This window comes from Cydia pomonella, chromosome 5 (genome assembly GCF_033807575.1).
Source record: "Cydia pomonella isolate Wapato2018A chromosome 5, ilCydPomo1, whole genome shotgun sequence".
NCBI lineage: Eukaryota > Metazoa > Arthropoda > Insecta > Lepidoptera > Tortricidae > Cydia > Cydia pomonella.
The window spans coordinates 24,247,246-24,265,188 of record NC_084707.1 but is presented as its reverse complement, the minus strand read 5'-3'; the positions used below and the strand labels follow the sequence as shown (position 1 = coordinate 24,265,188).

The following is a 17,943-nucleotide window of genomic DNA, read 5'->3' as shown; positions in this document are numbered from 1 at the left end:
ACTGTATGCGTAATATCAGCCTTCGATCTTCTTTTGTTTCAGACTTATCCACGAAAATGTCAAAAAATCAAGGTAATTTTTAAACTGTTATTGCAGCTAAACCAAGCAAGCGAGAGCAACCAAATAAATTCAGAATTAAGGAGCATAAAATGGGGTTCATAATGCATATTTTTACAGACATTCATTTCCTTGAACTTGGATGAAAAAAATTAAGTTTTTTTTTTCTGCTCCATTTTTTTGCCACTTCTCGCCGAGACACAACTATCAAAAAAATTACTTGATTAGCCACAATTGTTAACTACGTGTCCATTTAAAAACATTTTGAAAATACATGGTGCGTCATGTCAAAAAAAAAAACAATTACGAAGATATGTTTACTATATCATATTATATCAATAGAGTAGTACCTACTATCTAGTGGCAAATGTGTCTGTAGTATAACTTCCTCTTTCGTTCATTATGAAATAATTAATTGACACATTATCTAGCTATTTCTTATGCAATTTTAATAATATGTATCTGAAAGAAGGTGTAAATGTTGTAATATATGTTTATGCAAAACAAATGGAACTAAAAAAGTGATAAAGAACGCTGCAAAAATTGATTGCTTTAGGTATTATTTAATTTTTTTTTAAATATGCAAATAAGAAACGAAGTGGGTACATAAAAGTATTGGATGTAAAGTCATTGACAAAAACATTTTTTATTACCATTCCATATTAACAAATAACTCGGTACAGCAAACAGAACAATACAATTCTTCCATTTTTACAGAGTCATACTCTTCATCGTCCCAAGTATAACTAAATTCGATTCTACAATATTCACATCTTCTCTTACGGGCAATATTTTCGTCCGTAAGAAAAATGTCGTCTGGTAAGGATTTCAGAAAGAGCTCCTTAGACATTTGCACTGGTATGTGGAGCCCAAATATTTTCGACTTTATGTTCGTAATTGTTTTTTTTTTTTAATATGACGCACCATGATTTTTCAAAATGTTTTTAAATGGATACGTAGTTAACAAATGTGGCTTATCACGTAATTTTTTTGATAGTTGTGTCTCCGCGAAAAGTGGCAAAAAAATGGAGCAGAAAAAAATTACATTATTTTTTTCATCCAAGTTCAAGGAAATGAATGTCTGTAAAAATATGCATTATGAACCCCATTTTATGCTCCTTAATTCTGAATTTATTTGGTTGCTCTCGCTTGCTTGGTTTAGCTGCAATAACAGTTTAAAAATTACCTTGATTTTTTGACATTTTCGTGGATAAGTCTGAAACAAAAGAAGATCGAAGGCTGATATTACGCATACAGTGTTTTTAGGACCTGCCACTACTGCACCTCAAATTACAACCAAATCCCTTGCGGGGGCCAATCTTCTTAGCTTAGCTTGCTAGACCCTTTATAGATATTTATAGACCTCATCAGAGGAAATTTTAAAATAGGCAAATTGGGCTATAAAGTTATAAACGTCATTTCATCGAACTAAATGTGTTCCATTATAACGTGTTTTTTATGTAAATATTTATTGGCTATGTGCCCTGGACGTGCCCACATCCACTATCAGTCAATGTGGAAGTCTTCTCGGGTCGGAGGTGTAGGGTTAGAGCCGGTGTAGCTTTATTTGATGTTCATAAGCGCATTGTAATATGCCCACTTGAATAATAAACTAATCTTTATCTTTAGTGCAACGGCACCTGGAGGATCCGTAAGAATGCCGAAATCGAGGAGTTAGTGGCCGAACCCAATATCATCGGCGAAACGAAATGCCACAGACTTCGCTGGTTCGGCCATTTACTGAGGATGGGTGAGGATCGAGGTGTTAAGAGAGCTTATTTGGGACGACCGACTGGTCGCCGTCCAGTGGGTCGGCCCAGATACCGCTGGAGCGACAGTGTACAGGCGGATCTGTGCCAACTCAAAGCCGACAACTGGCAGGAAGTGGCACAGGATCGGGACAGGCATTCTCTCGTTTTGGAGGCCAAGACCCTCTTTGGATCACTGCGCCACAATAGTTAGTTAGTTAGTTATCTTTAGTGGCAACTATTATATATTACTAATTGCTGGTTGGTGATGTAGATACAAGAAATGTTTTAAACCGAACCTGTAAGAGGTAGTTTAATAAATTATAATATTGGAATAATTTGGGGATTAATATTAATATCCCCAACTTAAAAAAAAATCTCTTACGACTATTGCACAGAATAAGAATAATGGCTCGATAATATTGTCCTTAAGAAAGGTTAAATTATATACACGTCTTCCGTTTACTCATTTTTCAACGTCATTGGGCCAAATTTACGCTATTACTATTATCATTCTACTACATTCAGATGCGACGACGGTGTGCAAGCAAGAAAGCGCTATAGACATGCATACACTGTCTCGCTCGCATACCGCAGCCGCATCTCAGTCAGTCAGTGTGAAGACCACCTATCAGGGATTATAAACTCGTTTTCAATGCATATAATCGGAGATCGGCGGGGGTGAGCTGTTTTCAGTTTTTGCACAACTTGAACATACCTTGTCATTTAATGATATTGAGTAAATAAAATAATTATAAACGATTAATTGTAATTAATAATTATAAATTAAATTATTTTATTTCGGCTGCCTTCACGTCACGTCGCAATCTACGGAATGTGATTAACCTATTTTGCACAGCTTTCTGCTTAAGTGAGAAAAAAAGTTTCATCTGGTATTAAAGCAAGCTTCCTTAAATAATATAAATATATTGTATATCCATTTCACTCGACTCACATCAGTGGATGTAGGAAGATCTTTTTCTATATACAAATAAAGCTCAAATAAAACTCAAGGCGAAACAAATTAAAAATTGAAAATAGAGATAAATAGTTATTTATTACAATAGCACATAAAATTAAATTTACAATAAATAAAAAAGCTTAGCACTCGTTTTGTAATGAATTTTAATTTTAGTTTAATCATTTCAGTCTTGTCTTTTCTTTTAATATTTATATATGGATACTCCATGTCCATATTAACATCTACAAGACACAGCTACATGACATTAATGACGTAAAAGCAGCTCACCCCCGCCGATCTCTGCATATAATAGAAGAAAAAATCTTAATGCGGTTAATAGAATACATCTACTTACCAAGTTTGAACTGTATAGCTATATAGTTTATTATTATTATATTATAGTTTCGGAAAAAAGTGGCTGTGACATAATCGGACAGACAGACGGACATGACGAATCTATAAGGGTTCCGTTTTTTGCCATTTGGCTACGGAACCCTAAAAACGTATTCTTTTTCTAGGCTATTCTATTCATTACGGTCTAGTCTACAGTATAAACTAAGAGTATATATCCATATAATGTATCTTTATAAACACTACAGTATAACAATAAGTATGGATGGGGCAAGCTCTGTAACATTAAAATTCGTATGTATCAAATAAATTATAACAACAACTACCGATGATTTAAGACATAAGTTATTAAACGCAACTCCTCGATAATAGAAACTTTTTTTTTATCTTTCGTCTAATAGTATAATTTCTACTACTTATAAAAATAAAATTTTTGATAAATGTGATGTGAATAATATTTAGTTCAATAATGTCATCTACTTAAGTAAAAAGTTTAATTACTCGTAACTTAAGTATTTTATAAAATTTTTGGCGATAAGTCGCTTATCAGGATTCAAAAAGATAGTATATGGATATTATTTAAAAATAAGGGAAAGTGCGACGCTTCGGCTAAGATCGTACTAGTTTTCTATACGACATCGTACAAATACAGGACCGGAACCGGGAATTCCCGGTTCTCCCCATTAACGGGAGCATTCCCTAGTAAGAGGTGTAACAAAAAAAAACTGTAAGCTTCAAATGAAAAAATCTGATGCGATTGATAACAAACTAAGGTTTTTAGGATAACTACGATAAAAAAACGATTATTTCTATAGGAGTGATACGCAGCTTCTTCCTAACACATTCAGTAGCAGCTTTTTACTGACCCGTTTTTCATATTTGCCTGCATCAGCCCATCATCTGCTGGTATTGTTAATGTTTTTTGGCTGTTTAATTCTTCTCTTTTAATACACTTTTGATTTGAGCCCAATAATAGTTACCCTGCTCTTCGTCAATTACCAAATGCGATTTGCGTAGGAAGGAAATTGTATGATTTTCGACTTGGCCTAAAATTAAGTAACACACATTTTCTGTAACTTTAGTTATCCTAACCTTCGTACGAAGAACTTAACTGACTTTCGTAGTAATTCGTTCTACTCTAGCCGCATATGTACCCTAGTTTATACGATAAATATGACAGGCATGCTTCGTTTTCGCAAATTATGTCAGCAATCTGTCTGACGGACCGGGACGGGTCACTTATTTCTAGTTCCTAGAGGTCTGCCGCTTCGAGGCCTCTGTTTTTTATTATCAAAAGCACGAAACTTCGAGGTAATTTTAAGTGTTTTGAAATCAAGCATATATAATGTTACGAATTTTCTTGCTATTTGCAAAAGACCAATTTTCAGTGATCTCTTCTATTTACCGGTGTAACGTTGCACAGCGTAAAACCAGTATTATATATATTGAAATACATTTAATAATAAGATTACTATCGTGGTAAGAAAGTCGTGGTCATTTCGCTTAGAAACAAAATTACAGCCGTTTGAAATTAACAGTTTTTTTTTCGGTACAGGCCTTAGCAGGTATCCCAAGGGTATACCAGGCTGACGCAACTAGGAACAAAATAAGTTTTGTATAGAACTTGTTTCGCAAATCTTTGCCAACGAAGAAAAATAAAACGTCAGTGCTATTTATTCTGTCAAGTTTACATCAAGTCAACTGTCAGCCTAATTGTTTTGTTTGTTATGAAGGCTTCAATGTTTTGTTCGGGTATTTCGTGCAATTTCTTTATTATTTAGTGAAAATATCGAAAATAGTGAACCGTGATCAGAGTAAAGAACAAGTTTGTTACAATGCCAACGAGAAAACGGTTTACTAAGTGTGAAATATGTGGCAAGCGAGCCACTCGACAAAATCACGAAAAAAGGGATTTTATGGCGAAATTTCCCTTGGATAAAGACCGGTACGTATTGCTTTAGATACTTTTGACCTTATTTTGGTGCAGCAGGCTTTAAACACATCGAAAATTTGATATTTTATATTATTTTTAGTTGTGAACTAGGGATGTACTAAAACTATCGATAATTGTATGTTTATTTGTATATCAGTGTAAGTAATTAAATAAAATATGTGAAGTTTCCTGAGAACTTGCATGCAATATGACACAAAATTAATTCGTCGAAGATTTTCAGTGGAAAATTATCTATCATCTATGCATTAATGGTCATTATTTAACATATTTTTTTTAATCTAGTCATTATTTAATATATTAATCTGAAATGTAAGTAAATTAATCTCTCTTTTTGTGATCAATAAAAAATATTATACGACATTATTACACAAATTGACTTAATCCCATAGGAAGCTCAATAAGACATGTGTTGTGGGTACTTAGACAACGATATATACATATAAATACATAGAAAACACACATGACACAAATATGCATGGTCATCACATAAATAAATGTCCGTACCAGGATTTGAACCTGGGACCATCGGCTTCTTAGGCAGGGTTACTGCCCACTTGCCCAGTAGGCCAGACCGGTTCTCATGATTAACAGACATATAAATACATAAAAAGTTAGAGCATTGATAAAGGGTTGTTGATAATTGGATGCCAAAAAACATGATTTATAGATGCATATTAGCGCTAAATAATCAGTTGATCATCTCATTAGCAAACACTTGGAATATAAACTGTACATAACCAAGGCTGTATGTTTTCAGATGCAGGCAGTGGGTTAAATTTGTTGGTAGCGAAGACCTGATACATCTTCCCATAGAAAAGTTACATTTATTGAAACATGTATCTGCAGATCATTTTGAAAATAGTGCTTTTAATAAAAAAAAATAAGAAAAAAAATAGTGAAGGATTTTATAATTACATTCTGAGTGTAACGAGGTATTCTAAAATAGAATCCTAGCGTAGTGAGGGATTCAAGTGTTAACGCCTATGGGTGGTATTCCACCTATGCAATTTCTTTGTCCAATGTGTATTGCGTCTCACATTTTGATTAATGACAGAGTGAGACGCAATGACATTGGACCAAGAAATTGGATAGGTGGAATACCACCCTAATGTGGAAATATTTTTGCTACCACGTGATAAATTTACATACTGCTTTTCACATCACCTATGAGGAAATTATTATGGTACAAATAAATAAATAAATTTAATTAATGGTAAATAAATTAAATAATTTAACCTAAGAAGTATGCAAAAAGAGGAAAAAAAGTGATCCCTCCTAGTAGGGAAAAAAAGTGCTACTTTGATCCTTCCTAGTGGTGAAGAACAAAAAGGTGTTCTAAAAAAAATCGAGTCCACATTAAGCTCGACCACGTATTAGTCCACTCATTTCAATTTCAATTTCATAGAACTATCCACTATATAACATACAACTTAAATGTGGACTCGATCCTAACTTGATTTCGAGTACAAAATTTGTAGACAAGAGTCTATATTTCAACCCTCCCCATTTTATCGATATCGATAAGAAACGCAAGCGTGTAGCGTACTACACTATTTAAATTGCTTATGTTGGTACTATGGTTCTTTGACAGTTCTTTGTTGTACATTTTGGTAATGATTTGCGAAACAAAGGGATTCCACTCGCTAGTATGGAAGTCCCGTCTCTTAAAACGTAGTGATTATATGCTCTTTGGGTATACCAATTAGTGCCTACTGCTCTTCTGTCAACTGAGCTTTGATAACGTCCCCAACTGCGGCGACTATTATCATATGTTTCATTGTAATAAATATCAATTTTGTTCATGGAGGTAGGGTATATTTGTCACCGCTAAAGTTTGCTATACATAGGCAAGCTTGTACTCCTAAAATACCACTGACAAAGCAGTTTTACTAGGCAAGCGGCCGCGTAAGCAATGCCCAGTACCAGGAGAACAAGGTAGCCGAAGAGGTAGAGGAACCGCTGCGGCGACCAGAGCACGGCGTAGCGCAGGCGCGTGTTGTTGTAGTCTGAAATGTTACATACATTTATTTATTTACCATTTCGGCTGAGTGTATAAGAAGCAAAATCTCCATCAATAGTTATTTGTGTCCCAAGGGAGGAAAAGTAGGAAATTGCGTGCCGCGTGTAAAATTGTTACCCGAGGCGAAGGCGAGGGTGGCAAACACGCGGGATGGAATGTCCTACGTTTCCTCCCGTGGTGCGCATACTATTTTTCTGCTCGACGGAGGCGGAAACCGGCAAGTTCGTTTAGCGCAGCGGGAGCAAAGTTGACGCTTTCCGCCCGAAGGGCAGAAAAAAAACATTAAATACGTGGCGCCGCAATACACCAAAATAAAATGTCATAGACCTAGTATTTTCAGAACATATTACGCAATGCGACAAAATTAAAAACACGTTTTTTATTCCTGGCAACATACCAAAAACAACCTACGTAATTTGGTCGGCTTATTTGTTGCCCCTCCCCCATTCTCGTCATGTCCTTGTGTCAGCCTAGGCGCCACCGGAGAGATTTCGAATTATTATTTACAGCTCACAGCTGGACACTTACAACTGTTCTACCATAAGAGATTTCCCTCCTTATACACTCCATATTTTCGACGCCATGTCAAACACAAAAGGTGTCACTCGGACGCCAACGTCACCGAAGTATCAAAACTGATAATTGAACTTTATGCATATGCACGTAGGTCTATGTTGCTCTGTGATCTGTGACGGATTAATACGTCTTCGGCGTTGGAGCTACGGTGCGGATATATCCGTCGCCATCGTTGGCGTCAAAAAGGTTAATGTCATACAATTTATCATCTTGTTATCACTTTCTAAGTATTTTGTATGTATATTACATTCGGCTTAAATGTTCCCTATATTCCCAAAGAATTAATTGCTTTAATTTTAGTTAAGTACCTATATTACAAGATGATTTTGTACAAGCTTTTATTTAACTTGCAATGTATGTTTGTACGGGTAAAATCTTGCAAGTTAAATTTGACCCATTTCCGATTGAGCTGAAAATTTGCATACATAGTAAGTTGGGTGACAATGCAATATTATGGTACCATCGAGCTGATCTGATGATGGAGACAGGAGGTGGCCATAGGAACTCTGTGATAAAACAACGCAACCTAATTGTGTTTGGGGTTTTTAGAATTGCCTCGATGAATATTACTTGCCTGTAATCTTGTACCAAAAATGTTTTTTTTTTTTAACTTATACATACCTAGAACCGCCGCACCATATCCAATTTTGCTCGTACCCATCCTATACGAGCAAGTCGGGACATATATCTCATAGACATCCCCCCCAAACCCTATATCCAGTACTTCGTTGCCGTAGAACTGGTGTATCTTGTTCTGTTCAAACCTCTGCGTTTGCGTCGTGTATTTAGATTCGTGGTCGTGTGCGCAGAAGTATATGTCTGGTTGGACGTGTTTGGTTACCTAGGGAAAAGTAAATCGTTTTAAATGTAGATATGTTACATATTTTGTAACAGCTACAACTACGATTTTGGTTGTTTCCACCAGATATGTGCGGATGCGTAGGGAGAGATGTGTTTGTTAAAAACACCGGCGACCGGTCTGGCCTAATGGGTAGTGACCCTGCCTATGACGCCGATGGTCCCGGGTTCAAATCCTGGTAAGGGCATTTATTCGTGTGATGAGCATGGATATTTGTTCCTGAGTCATGGGTGTTTTCTATGTATTTAAGTATTTATAAATATTTATATATTATATATATTTTTGTCTAAGTACCCTCAACACAAGCCTTATTGAGCTTACTGTGGGACTTAGTCAATTTGTGTAATAATGTCCTATAATATTATAAAATAACCGGCCAAGAGCATGTCGGGCCACGCTCAGTGTAGGGTTCCGTAGTTACTCTTCCGTCACAATAAGCTAAACTGGAGCTTAAAGTATAGTAAATTGTTAACCAAGGAATGAAACGGTACCTTTCACCCGAGTTAAACAAATAGGCAAATTTGCATAATCAGTACCTAATTAAAGTAAGTCTTTTTACTATGAAGGGAAAACTTTTTGCGATAACTCAAAAACAGCTAAACTGATCATGTCTGCTATAGTTTTCATTTAATGTCTTTCTTAAGCTCTACTTCCATGATTTTTTTCATATTTTTTGGACCTATGGTTCAAAAGTTAGAGGGGGGGGGACACATTTTTTTTTTCTTTCGGAGCGATTATCTCCGAATATATTCACTTTATCAAAAAATGTTTCTTGAAAACCCGTATTAGTTTTGAAAAACCTTTCCAACGATACCCCACACTCTAGGGTTGAAGCGAAAAAAAAATTTCACCCCCACTTTACGTGTAGGGGAGGTATCCTAAAAAAAATTAAATTTTTAGATTTTATTATACGACTTTGTCGGCTTTATTGATTTACATATCCATGCCAAATTTCAGCTTTCTAGCACTAACGACCACGGAGCAAAGCCTCAGACAGACAGACAGACAGACAGACAGACAGACAGACAGACAGACAGACAGACAGACGGACATGGCGAAACTATAAGGGTTCCGTTTTATGCCATTTGGCTACGGAACCCTAAAAAATAAAAATAAATAGACTCACTTTATTTAAATACCTATCATCGCTCAGCGCAGCTCTAGTGGACTATGTTCTATTAGTTCAACAACACAGCCCTCTCTACGCGTCCTCGAACGTGAAATGAAATTGGTTTAAAACTACGTGTTGACATGAGGTATATATGTCGTATCTATGTCTGTAATTAGCTTATAAAACAAACGAAAGAATGTCCTCTAGAATACCTCGACGTGTCTTGCTTGGTGCAGTTGCGTATGCTAAAAGGAACGTTGGAACTGTTGGAAGACCGATGCTGCGCTTTAAAGACTGTGTTAAGCGTGACATGTCAACATTTAAAATCGACCACCATGCCTGGGAAACTTTAGCTGCAGACCGTGATGGATGGCGCAAGCGTGTTGTGGAGGGGAGAAAGCTATGCGACCAATCCTGGTTTACTACGTTAGATAGCAGAAGGTGTCGCAGAAAGCAAATCGGGACTGGAACCTCAGGTGGCATGAGCTTTCTCTGCCAAAAATGTGGGAGGTCGTGCCGCTCACGCATCGGCCTCCACAGTCACCAAACCCGTTGTCTAAACAGCAATGCTTAAATCGTCTGCAATAGACGCAAAGGCCTCTGATGATTTTTTTTAACTATAGTATCTGAAGCAACATAAACTAATTACAGGTATAGACACACCTTATCCTATTGTAAGTTTCAGACAGTCTCAGAGCAATCTAGCTAGTCGTTTTAGAATGAGAGCGTAACTACGTTTGTATGGAGAACTGTACTTGCTGCGGACTCTTAATAATATAATATAAATTCATTTATTTCGACCAACTTAGGATCATATTACATTTAACTTATTATATTTAAACGTAAGATTAAAATTTAACTTAAACGGGTAGTTTCCAATTTTTTTGAAACGCTTGTATTACGTTCTATATTAACTAAAAGGTGCCCTAAAATTCAACTTTTATACTAAAAACGGCTTTAAATATGTTAAATTAATTAAATATATTTTGACAGATGCTTTCGCGCCCAAAACGCTCTTTGAAAATTGTGTGACGTCACAGTTTACGGTTTGACACATAACTACATACACACGTAGAAGATACGAACTGTCAACTGACATTTGTCATTTGTTGTTTATCGCCTAACTGTCAACAGTGTCAATCCGAGAGTTGTGACGTCATCAGAATCTTCAATGACGTTTCGAGTTTGGTCACGTGACGTGCGCCAAAAGATATTTTTAAATTCAATATTTACAAAAATATGGTCATTACAGAGGTCCTCTAAAAGTAGTTTAACATGTTCTTATAATCCAAAAGAATTTATTGGGATACAATTCTGCCCTAAGATTTGTAGATGGAAACAACCCTATTAAAATCAAGAACAGTGAATAAGTAAGCGCTTAGTGGCGGTAACGAGCTAACGTGTTATAATATTACCAAAGACTAAGTTTGCAAGAACTTCTAGCTAGAGCGGGCCGCGCACTGCCACCGCGCCACGTGGAGCCCGCGCGGACGCGAGCGCAAACAGCGTACGCGTCTGTTAGACCGAGCGCCAGAAGCATATTTCGTCAGTCATCGCCTCCCGGCTGATACTTTGATGATAGTCTAGATGCTGTTTTAAATATTTAAAAAGGTGGAAAGACCGTCAAAAATATGCGCCTTACCAGTTTAAGTGCGGCAAAGTATGCGTAATGTGTAAATTACGTAATCCGCTGATTACTTTTCAGGCGTTAAAGCCTGATGAAATACTACATGTAAAGTTTCATGATTTGTTATTGCTATCATGAAAAGGTATAGCGCTTATTTTTTACATGTTGATGCGACCAGCTGATGTTCTTACCACCGCGATATAACCAGCTGACGTTTTTTTTTAATTAACAATAGCATCTGAACTATCATTTGACAAAGTATGAAACGGGAGGTGATGAATTTTTTGTTTTATTTTACGTCCGGTGGCTGCCATTCCTCAACCCACCAACGGAGCGGCAGCTGAAGTCCACGAGGGTTCATCATACCTAGACGTTAACCACTACACGAGTTTTCGGCCGGGAGCCGATTGGTCATGGGACTCTGTTCCTGGCTCGCGGTCTATGTGTGCGCGCACCACACACACACACACACAGGGATAGTCTCTCGCTACGCGATGCCGCACTCGTCAGCGCGACGGCGATATTCACCTAAAAATCTGTGTACAGGCTCAGCTCCTGTTTCGTCTTAAGCTATCTAAATTTCCAGGACAAGCTGTTTATCAAAATCGGTTCTGTAGTTTAGCCATAATAAATTAAAAGTCCGAAGGTTACTTCAGAATGTCGGCTAATTCCGAATATCACCCATAATTCCATCAATTAGAGTTGATTTTTGGACTATCACTACATTGTTAACTTTTCGGAATTACACAAATGAACATTACTTATAAACAATTTGACATATGTTTTTAGTATCTATAGATTTTTTAGACACGTTTACCTCTGTAATAAAGGCATGTCGTATCAGCAGCGGATAGTGCGAGACAGCTATCTTGAAATTGTCGTCTGTCTCGTTCTCGGGCAGTTTGGGGTACGCATGCGTGATGGCGTTTATCCTGTCAATCAAACAATAAAATTATTTTAAAAGCTCATTAGAATGGATTGATTAAAAGAGTATTATGAAAACAATAATATTAAGCTCTGTTTTTTTTATATTTAACTATGGTTTGCTAAACCCTCTTTTATACCCCAAGTTATAAACTGATAGTTTAATTGCCCAATCTATCATCTCTAAAGTAAGGATGCTAAGCACGAAGAATTTCGTACATTGACCCGCTTGTTTCTATCTCTATCGCACGCGCATAATTAAAGTGAAACTTTTATTCCATCGCATCAAATTTTTTCATCCATCTATCGCATGTCACATTACAGCCGGCCTTGGGTATGTGCGTTAGTAAAATTCTACTTTATTTCTAGTACTTAGAGTTCATAGTCTTTTGTCATTATTCTTTATCCTCGTGGCGCCCACGCGCCTTTTGATAAACCAAAATAAACATGGCGACTCCAGCCCAGAACTTTTTTCCAGTAACTTTCAATTACCGCTCATGCGCCTTTCAGAAGGTCATATTAATAAACTCTGTCTAGATTTTTGAAATTTCGCGGGTCAAAGAAATAATTTATTCCGATTTCTGAACGAAATATTAGGGAACAGTTTCCGGTATGCTACCATTAGCTGTCACAATTGACAGATGTCATTTTTTTGATAAATGGACGGCGGTATGGCTGGCTCACGAACACGTGGTAAGTAAATCGCATTTTATTATGATAATCCGTGACTGTCGAGTATGTTTTTATGCAAAAAGTTGCTAATGAATGGGTAATTCTTAAATGGAGATAATTATTTCGCATTTTTATAGCTTAAATTCTTCGAAATCTTGGTTTGAAATAATATGTACTTTGTGAAGTCGGTTGGGTCGAAGCTAGTACTAAAAATATCTTAATGTTTTTAGTTTGTGGCTTCATGTTATGCTGGTTTATGAAATACTACTAATATGAAAATGCTACTTTTTCACTAATAATTTAATACTCTTTACACTACTAAGTTTTCGTGTCTAGTCTGTGTAGATACACTTATCTAGCACTATTCTAACCCAGTATTGTTAGCCAGAGGTTCAGGATTGCATTGATCACCTATACGTAAGGTGTTTTATTCACAGGTTTGCGGGATGAAGAAATCCAAGCCTTTATGGGCGATGGTAACCTGGACAATTCGGAGTTTGAAGATGACGGAGAAGCGGATGCAGATTTTACAATAGATCATGGAGACAACGCAGACAATAGCTAGTCATTTAATTGAAAAATAACTGTTATTTAATTGAAAAATAACTGAAATAAACATATTAATCCTAAAAAAGTTATTAATTTTACATCACTTAATAATTCCTTCTAATCTAGTAATTGTGGCCCAGTGGCCTTTGTAAAGAACAAAAGGTAGACGAATAATTGAATTGCAAAACACATGCTAATATAATCATAATTATACCCCGAAAGTTTCACTTCAAACCGGTAACTCTAACACATAAAAATTTCAACTCGAAATCTTGGGCGGATAGGACTATAACTATTATGTCCTATAAGAAGGACGGTCGGGTCATAGTTAAAGAAGAGCCAAAAAAGCCTTGGGCGCCACGAGGTTATATTGATTTTCACGGATAGAGTTTGACGTCTTAAACCTTACCTTAAGGCATATATTTGATGAAATGTGATTTCATCAAATATCAGCCTTCGTGAATTAAGTATTGTAACCGGGTCTACCTTAGTCCGATAAGGAAACTTATTTCATAGTGTATAGGTTGAATATATTGAATAATTTTCCTCAAATTTCGAGTTAAATACCTCCAATCCGAAAATAAGTTTCACTAGCATCATGGCTTCATAAAACTACACAATTATTTCTTATATTGCTGTCCCGCTCGCACAGTGTCATTGATTGCTAGCAGTATGGGCGAGACTACAATCGTATAATTACGCACGTATGGTAAAAAATAAGATACGACAACATGCGGGTAATTCTTCAGGCTTAGTAATACTACAATACTCTAGAGTTTCGATGTCGGTATTTTAACAGGCAAATTCGAACATACACTGACATCAGATTTATATTGAAATCATATGATTTAGTTATTGTGTGTCTCGGCACCAATTGGGACCGTGCGAAGTGCATGGTGGGGGTAAGTAAAGCGATCCCAGCGCATAAGGTGGTAAAAATTTGAACTAACTGCGGATAGCGTCTTTAACATTTCGTACAATTATATAGCTCGAAATGAAACTTTGATTTACGATTACTCCTGAAATATTCATTTAAATTGAATGGTGTAAGGGACCATTGTAATCTGTATGAAATGCTTAATATAACTAACGTATGTTTTTTATAATTGTTAATAATGTATCCATGTAAATAGCTTTGCAAATGTCACATATTTCGTTATTTTTTTCTAGAAGTTAAGAATGGATATAGTAAGTTATCCTTAAAAGATAGACATTTAACATCGCGGACTTTTTTGTAGATCTATGAATGAGAAACAACCCCACCATACATTGTGTTGTTATAGCTCAAACGGATTAGGCAGCGTTTTCGATTAAAGCTCCTAGCCAGCGTGATTTTTTCCGACAACATCGTTATATTTCAAACAATTTACATAAAACCTTAACAAGTTATATACTTAAGCCTTCCTCAAGAATCACTCTATTGATAGATGAAAGTCGTATGAAAATCCGTTCAGTAGTTTTTAGTTTTGGAGTAGTTTTATAAGATGTAGTGAATTGACGTTTTCCCCTAGACTTGCGGACACAAGGTTGCGTGACAGTCGTGCACGCTCCCAATACGTGTACGAGCAAAATGCACGATAACTGAATGACGTCAGTTCGATGTCATTCTGATATCAGTGTATGTTCGATTTGGCCTGTAAGTTTCAAAATAAATAATAAAAGTACCTGTAGAATGATATGTCTTTAACTGCCACTATTGGTGGCTGTGCAAACACCTTCTGAAATAGCTTCACCTTATCCCACTTGATGGGCTCATTCTCTCCTCCAATGTCATTGTCTCCTGGTACCCAGATTTGCTGAAAGAAGAAAACAATTTAATTGAAGGCACTATTTCACTAGTTTAGAGCATGGCTTCAATTTAAGACAGTCGGCTCAACCATCCAGTGGCGCCATCATTAGGGTAATTTTGTTTTCTAATAACCCAAATAAGTTTCTGTATAAATCAGTATGTATTGTTGTCCTACTGATTGTGATTTATTCAGAAATTCATTGGTTTATTAAAAAACACAATTCCCCTAATGAGTGGGCGTCATTTGACGGTCGACCCAGTCTTAAGGATTGAAAACCCTACATACTCTACAGCACAGCGGATGTCATTCCAGATCTAGAGCAGAGCCCAACTGGGGAAGTACCTCCACCTTACAGAAAACCGCAGCCAAATAACACTTGACCCTACTCATAGTGTTGTGTTCCTGCCGGTGAGTAAGGTTGCCAGAGCTCAACGAGGGGGGTGGGGTTAGGGTCGGCAACGCGCATGTAACTCCTCTGGAGTTGCAGGTGTACATAGGCTACGGAGACTGCTTACCATCAGGCAGGCCGTATGCTTGTTTGCCACCGACGTAGTATAAATACTCTTAATAAAATTTCAAAATGTGAACCCCATTTTCATGGTTTTAAATTTTATATTTCTGTTATAAGCACTTTAAAAAATGTCATGGCATAGGCATAGAGATAAGGTGCATGACTATTTTTTGTACATAGTGTTTGTTTGTCTGTCACGTTTTACTTTCAATTGCTCAAAGGTTTACTAGGGATAAGTTTTGTACATTGCGAATATTCTGTTTCATTGTGTCCGACTTTCGATCCGGAGGTCGCGGGTTCAAATCCTGGCTCGTACCAATATGTTTTTCGGAACTTATGTACGAAATATCATTTGATATTTACCACTAGCTTTTTCGGTGAAGGAAAACATCGTGAGGAAACCTGCATACATCTGCGAAGAAATTCAAAGGTGTATGTGAAGTCTACTAGGGACTATAGCCTAAGCCCTCTCGCGCATGAGAGGAGGCCTGTGCCCAGCAGTGGGACGTATATAGGCTGAATTATGTCTTATGTACAATAAAGTGGTTACATACACATACAAACATACTATTTATTTACCTATATTGTCTGACTTCCATTATTTACAATTTAACAATTGTGAAAGCAGTGACGTAGCATGCCTTGGCAGGGCCCCATATAAAAATTTGTTTGGGGGCCCTTAGGAAGGGTAAAGATTTCTCACAAAAACGCATGTTGGGGGCCTGTGTAAAAGCCTACTGTCTATGATTTGTCTATATTTATTTTTCAAAAAAAATTATTTATAGTAGAATTTTCAATCTTACATGTACAGGATAGGGTATGTTGTCAAATATATCAGATAGCCTTTTGATATAGTGCGAATATTGTTCTGCATCAGCTATTGATCCTTCATCCATCAGGTCTCCAAGATACACCAAAACATCTGGTTGGAAGTGATGGACAACTCTTAAAAATGTCATCTGTACAAATCTGAAATGCAAGGGAATTGGTACATGATAAGATATCATATCATAATATGATTAAGATAGCACCGTATTTCCAGGAGTTAGTCTGTCAAGATCAAAAGGATCCTGCTGAAAGTTGCAGGGTTGGACGGGGAACTTTGTAGTAGTAGATGTAGAACTTTAGTATGCAGCAAACCTATGCAACAATGGTATTGAGGCTTAGGAGACTGACATAGCCCCTTAAGCCCCTATAGGCCGTTTTTTTACCATTAGAAAGAGGGTAAGCGATTTTGATATGTCTTTTTATTGAAAAACACTTGAAAAATAAGTCACGGCAAATATGTAACAATTATAAATTACATATAATCTTTTACATTCTTTTGCTTTGATAAGTAAAAGTTACTGATTTTTAAAAACACAAGATTGTTTACCTGTTTTTCTAATGCTAAAAAAAATGAAATATAGAGAAGACAGTGCTGGGCTGATAGTTAATTCAAACAAGGTATTGATTTGCTTTTAAGGGTTAGATACGCGCTCGACAATTTAGGTTAGATACGGCACCATTTGCAACTTGTGCATCTAGGCTAAACTACCTTTAATATTGAATAAAAAAATTAGATCCACAACTAACCTGTCACTATCCCAGTTAAAAAGATAGCTCAAAGGCGGTGGCACCGCTAATTCACCCTGTATCTGCGGGTCGGCGATGAAAAGTATCTTCGTGCAAGTTCTGTCTCCCACTTGGCAATGTAAGTCCTGCCATTGCAGTGCTTGGATATAGTACACAATCACTTCAGCGTACAAAATCGCCCCTAATACAATCCCCAAGCAGTATTTAACTGCTGTACTGAAATCAAAACAACATTAAATAACCGTATTTTTTCGTTTATCAGTATATGGTAAATGGATAATTAAATTAAAAATAAGTGCCTTACTTTCGTCGAATGTACATTGATTTTGGATTTTAAATACCGTTTTGTAAACTAATATTTATTAAATGAACCTGAAAGTTGATAAATATTAATAAAATTTAATTAATCTTCATACACAAATTTGAAGTAATAAAGTAGAACCAAAGCTCCACAGGTTCTAACGTTTCGTTCACATGCTTTGTTTTGTAATGTCAACTTAATTTATTTTGGCCTTTTATTTATTTAAAATATTAATTTTATTCTGACATTTGTAACGATTTATTAAAAACAATATTGGTAAGTTAGTTATAATTAGTTAAAATTAAAGAAACTTATATTTTATAAGAAATCAACGTTGAATATGTAATCGATTATGTC

General features: G+C 36.3%; 1 protein-coding gene and 1 long non-coding RNA gene across 2 annotated transcripts; one reads left to right on the top strand and one right to left on the bottom strand.

Annotated features, from left to right (window-relative positions):
- Nucleotides 1-6,480: 6,480 nt before the first annotated feature.
- LOC133518152 (metallophosphoesterase 1) lies at nt 6,481-17,739 on the bottom strand. The gene is made up of 7 exons (XM_061851750.1): nt 17,590-17,739; nt 17,286-17,501; nt 16,514-16,679; nt 15,075-15,205; nt 12,082-12,196; nt 8,289-8,508; nt 6,481-7,077 (listed from the first exon to the last, which is right to left on the bottom strand). The coding sequence occupies exons 1-7, from the start codon at nt 17,604-17,606 to the stop codon at nt 6,899-6,901; spliced, it is 1,044 nt and encodes a 347-aa protein (XP_061707734.1). The 5' UTR covers nt 17,607-17,739; the 3' UTR covers nt 6,481-6,898.
- LOC133518158 (uncharacterized) lies at nt 12,806-13,494 on the top strand. Its single transcript, XR_009799447.1, has 2 exons — nt 12,806-12,881; nt 13,298-13,494. It is a non-coding gene; the product is annotated as an uncharacterized LOC133518158 (long non-coding RNA).
- Nucleotides 17,740-17,943: the final 204 nt, after the last annotated feature.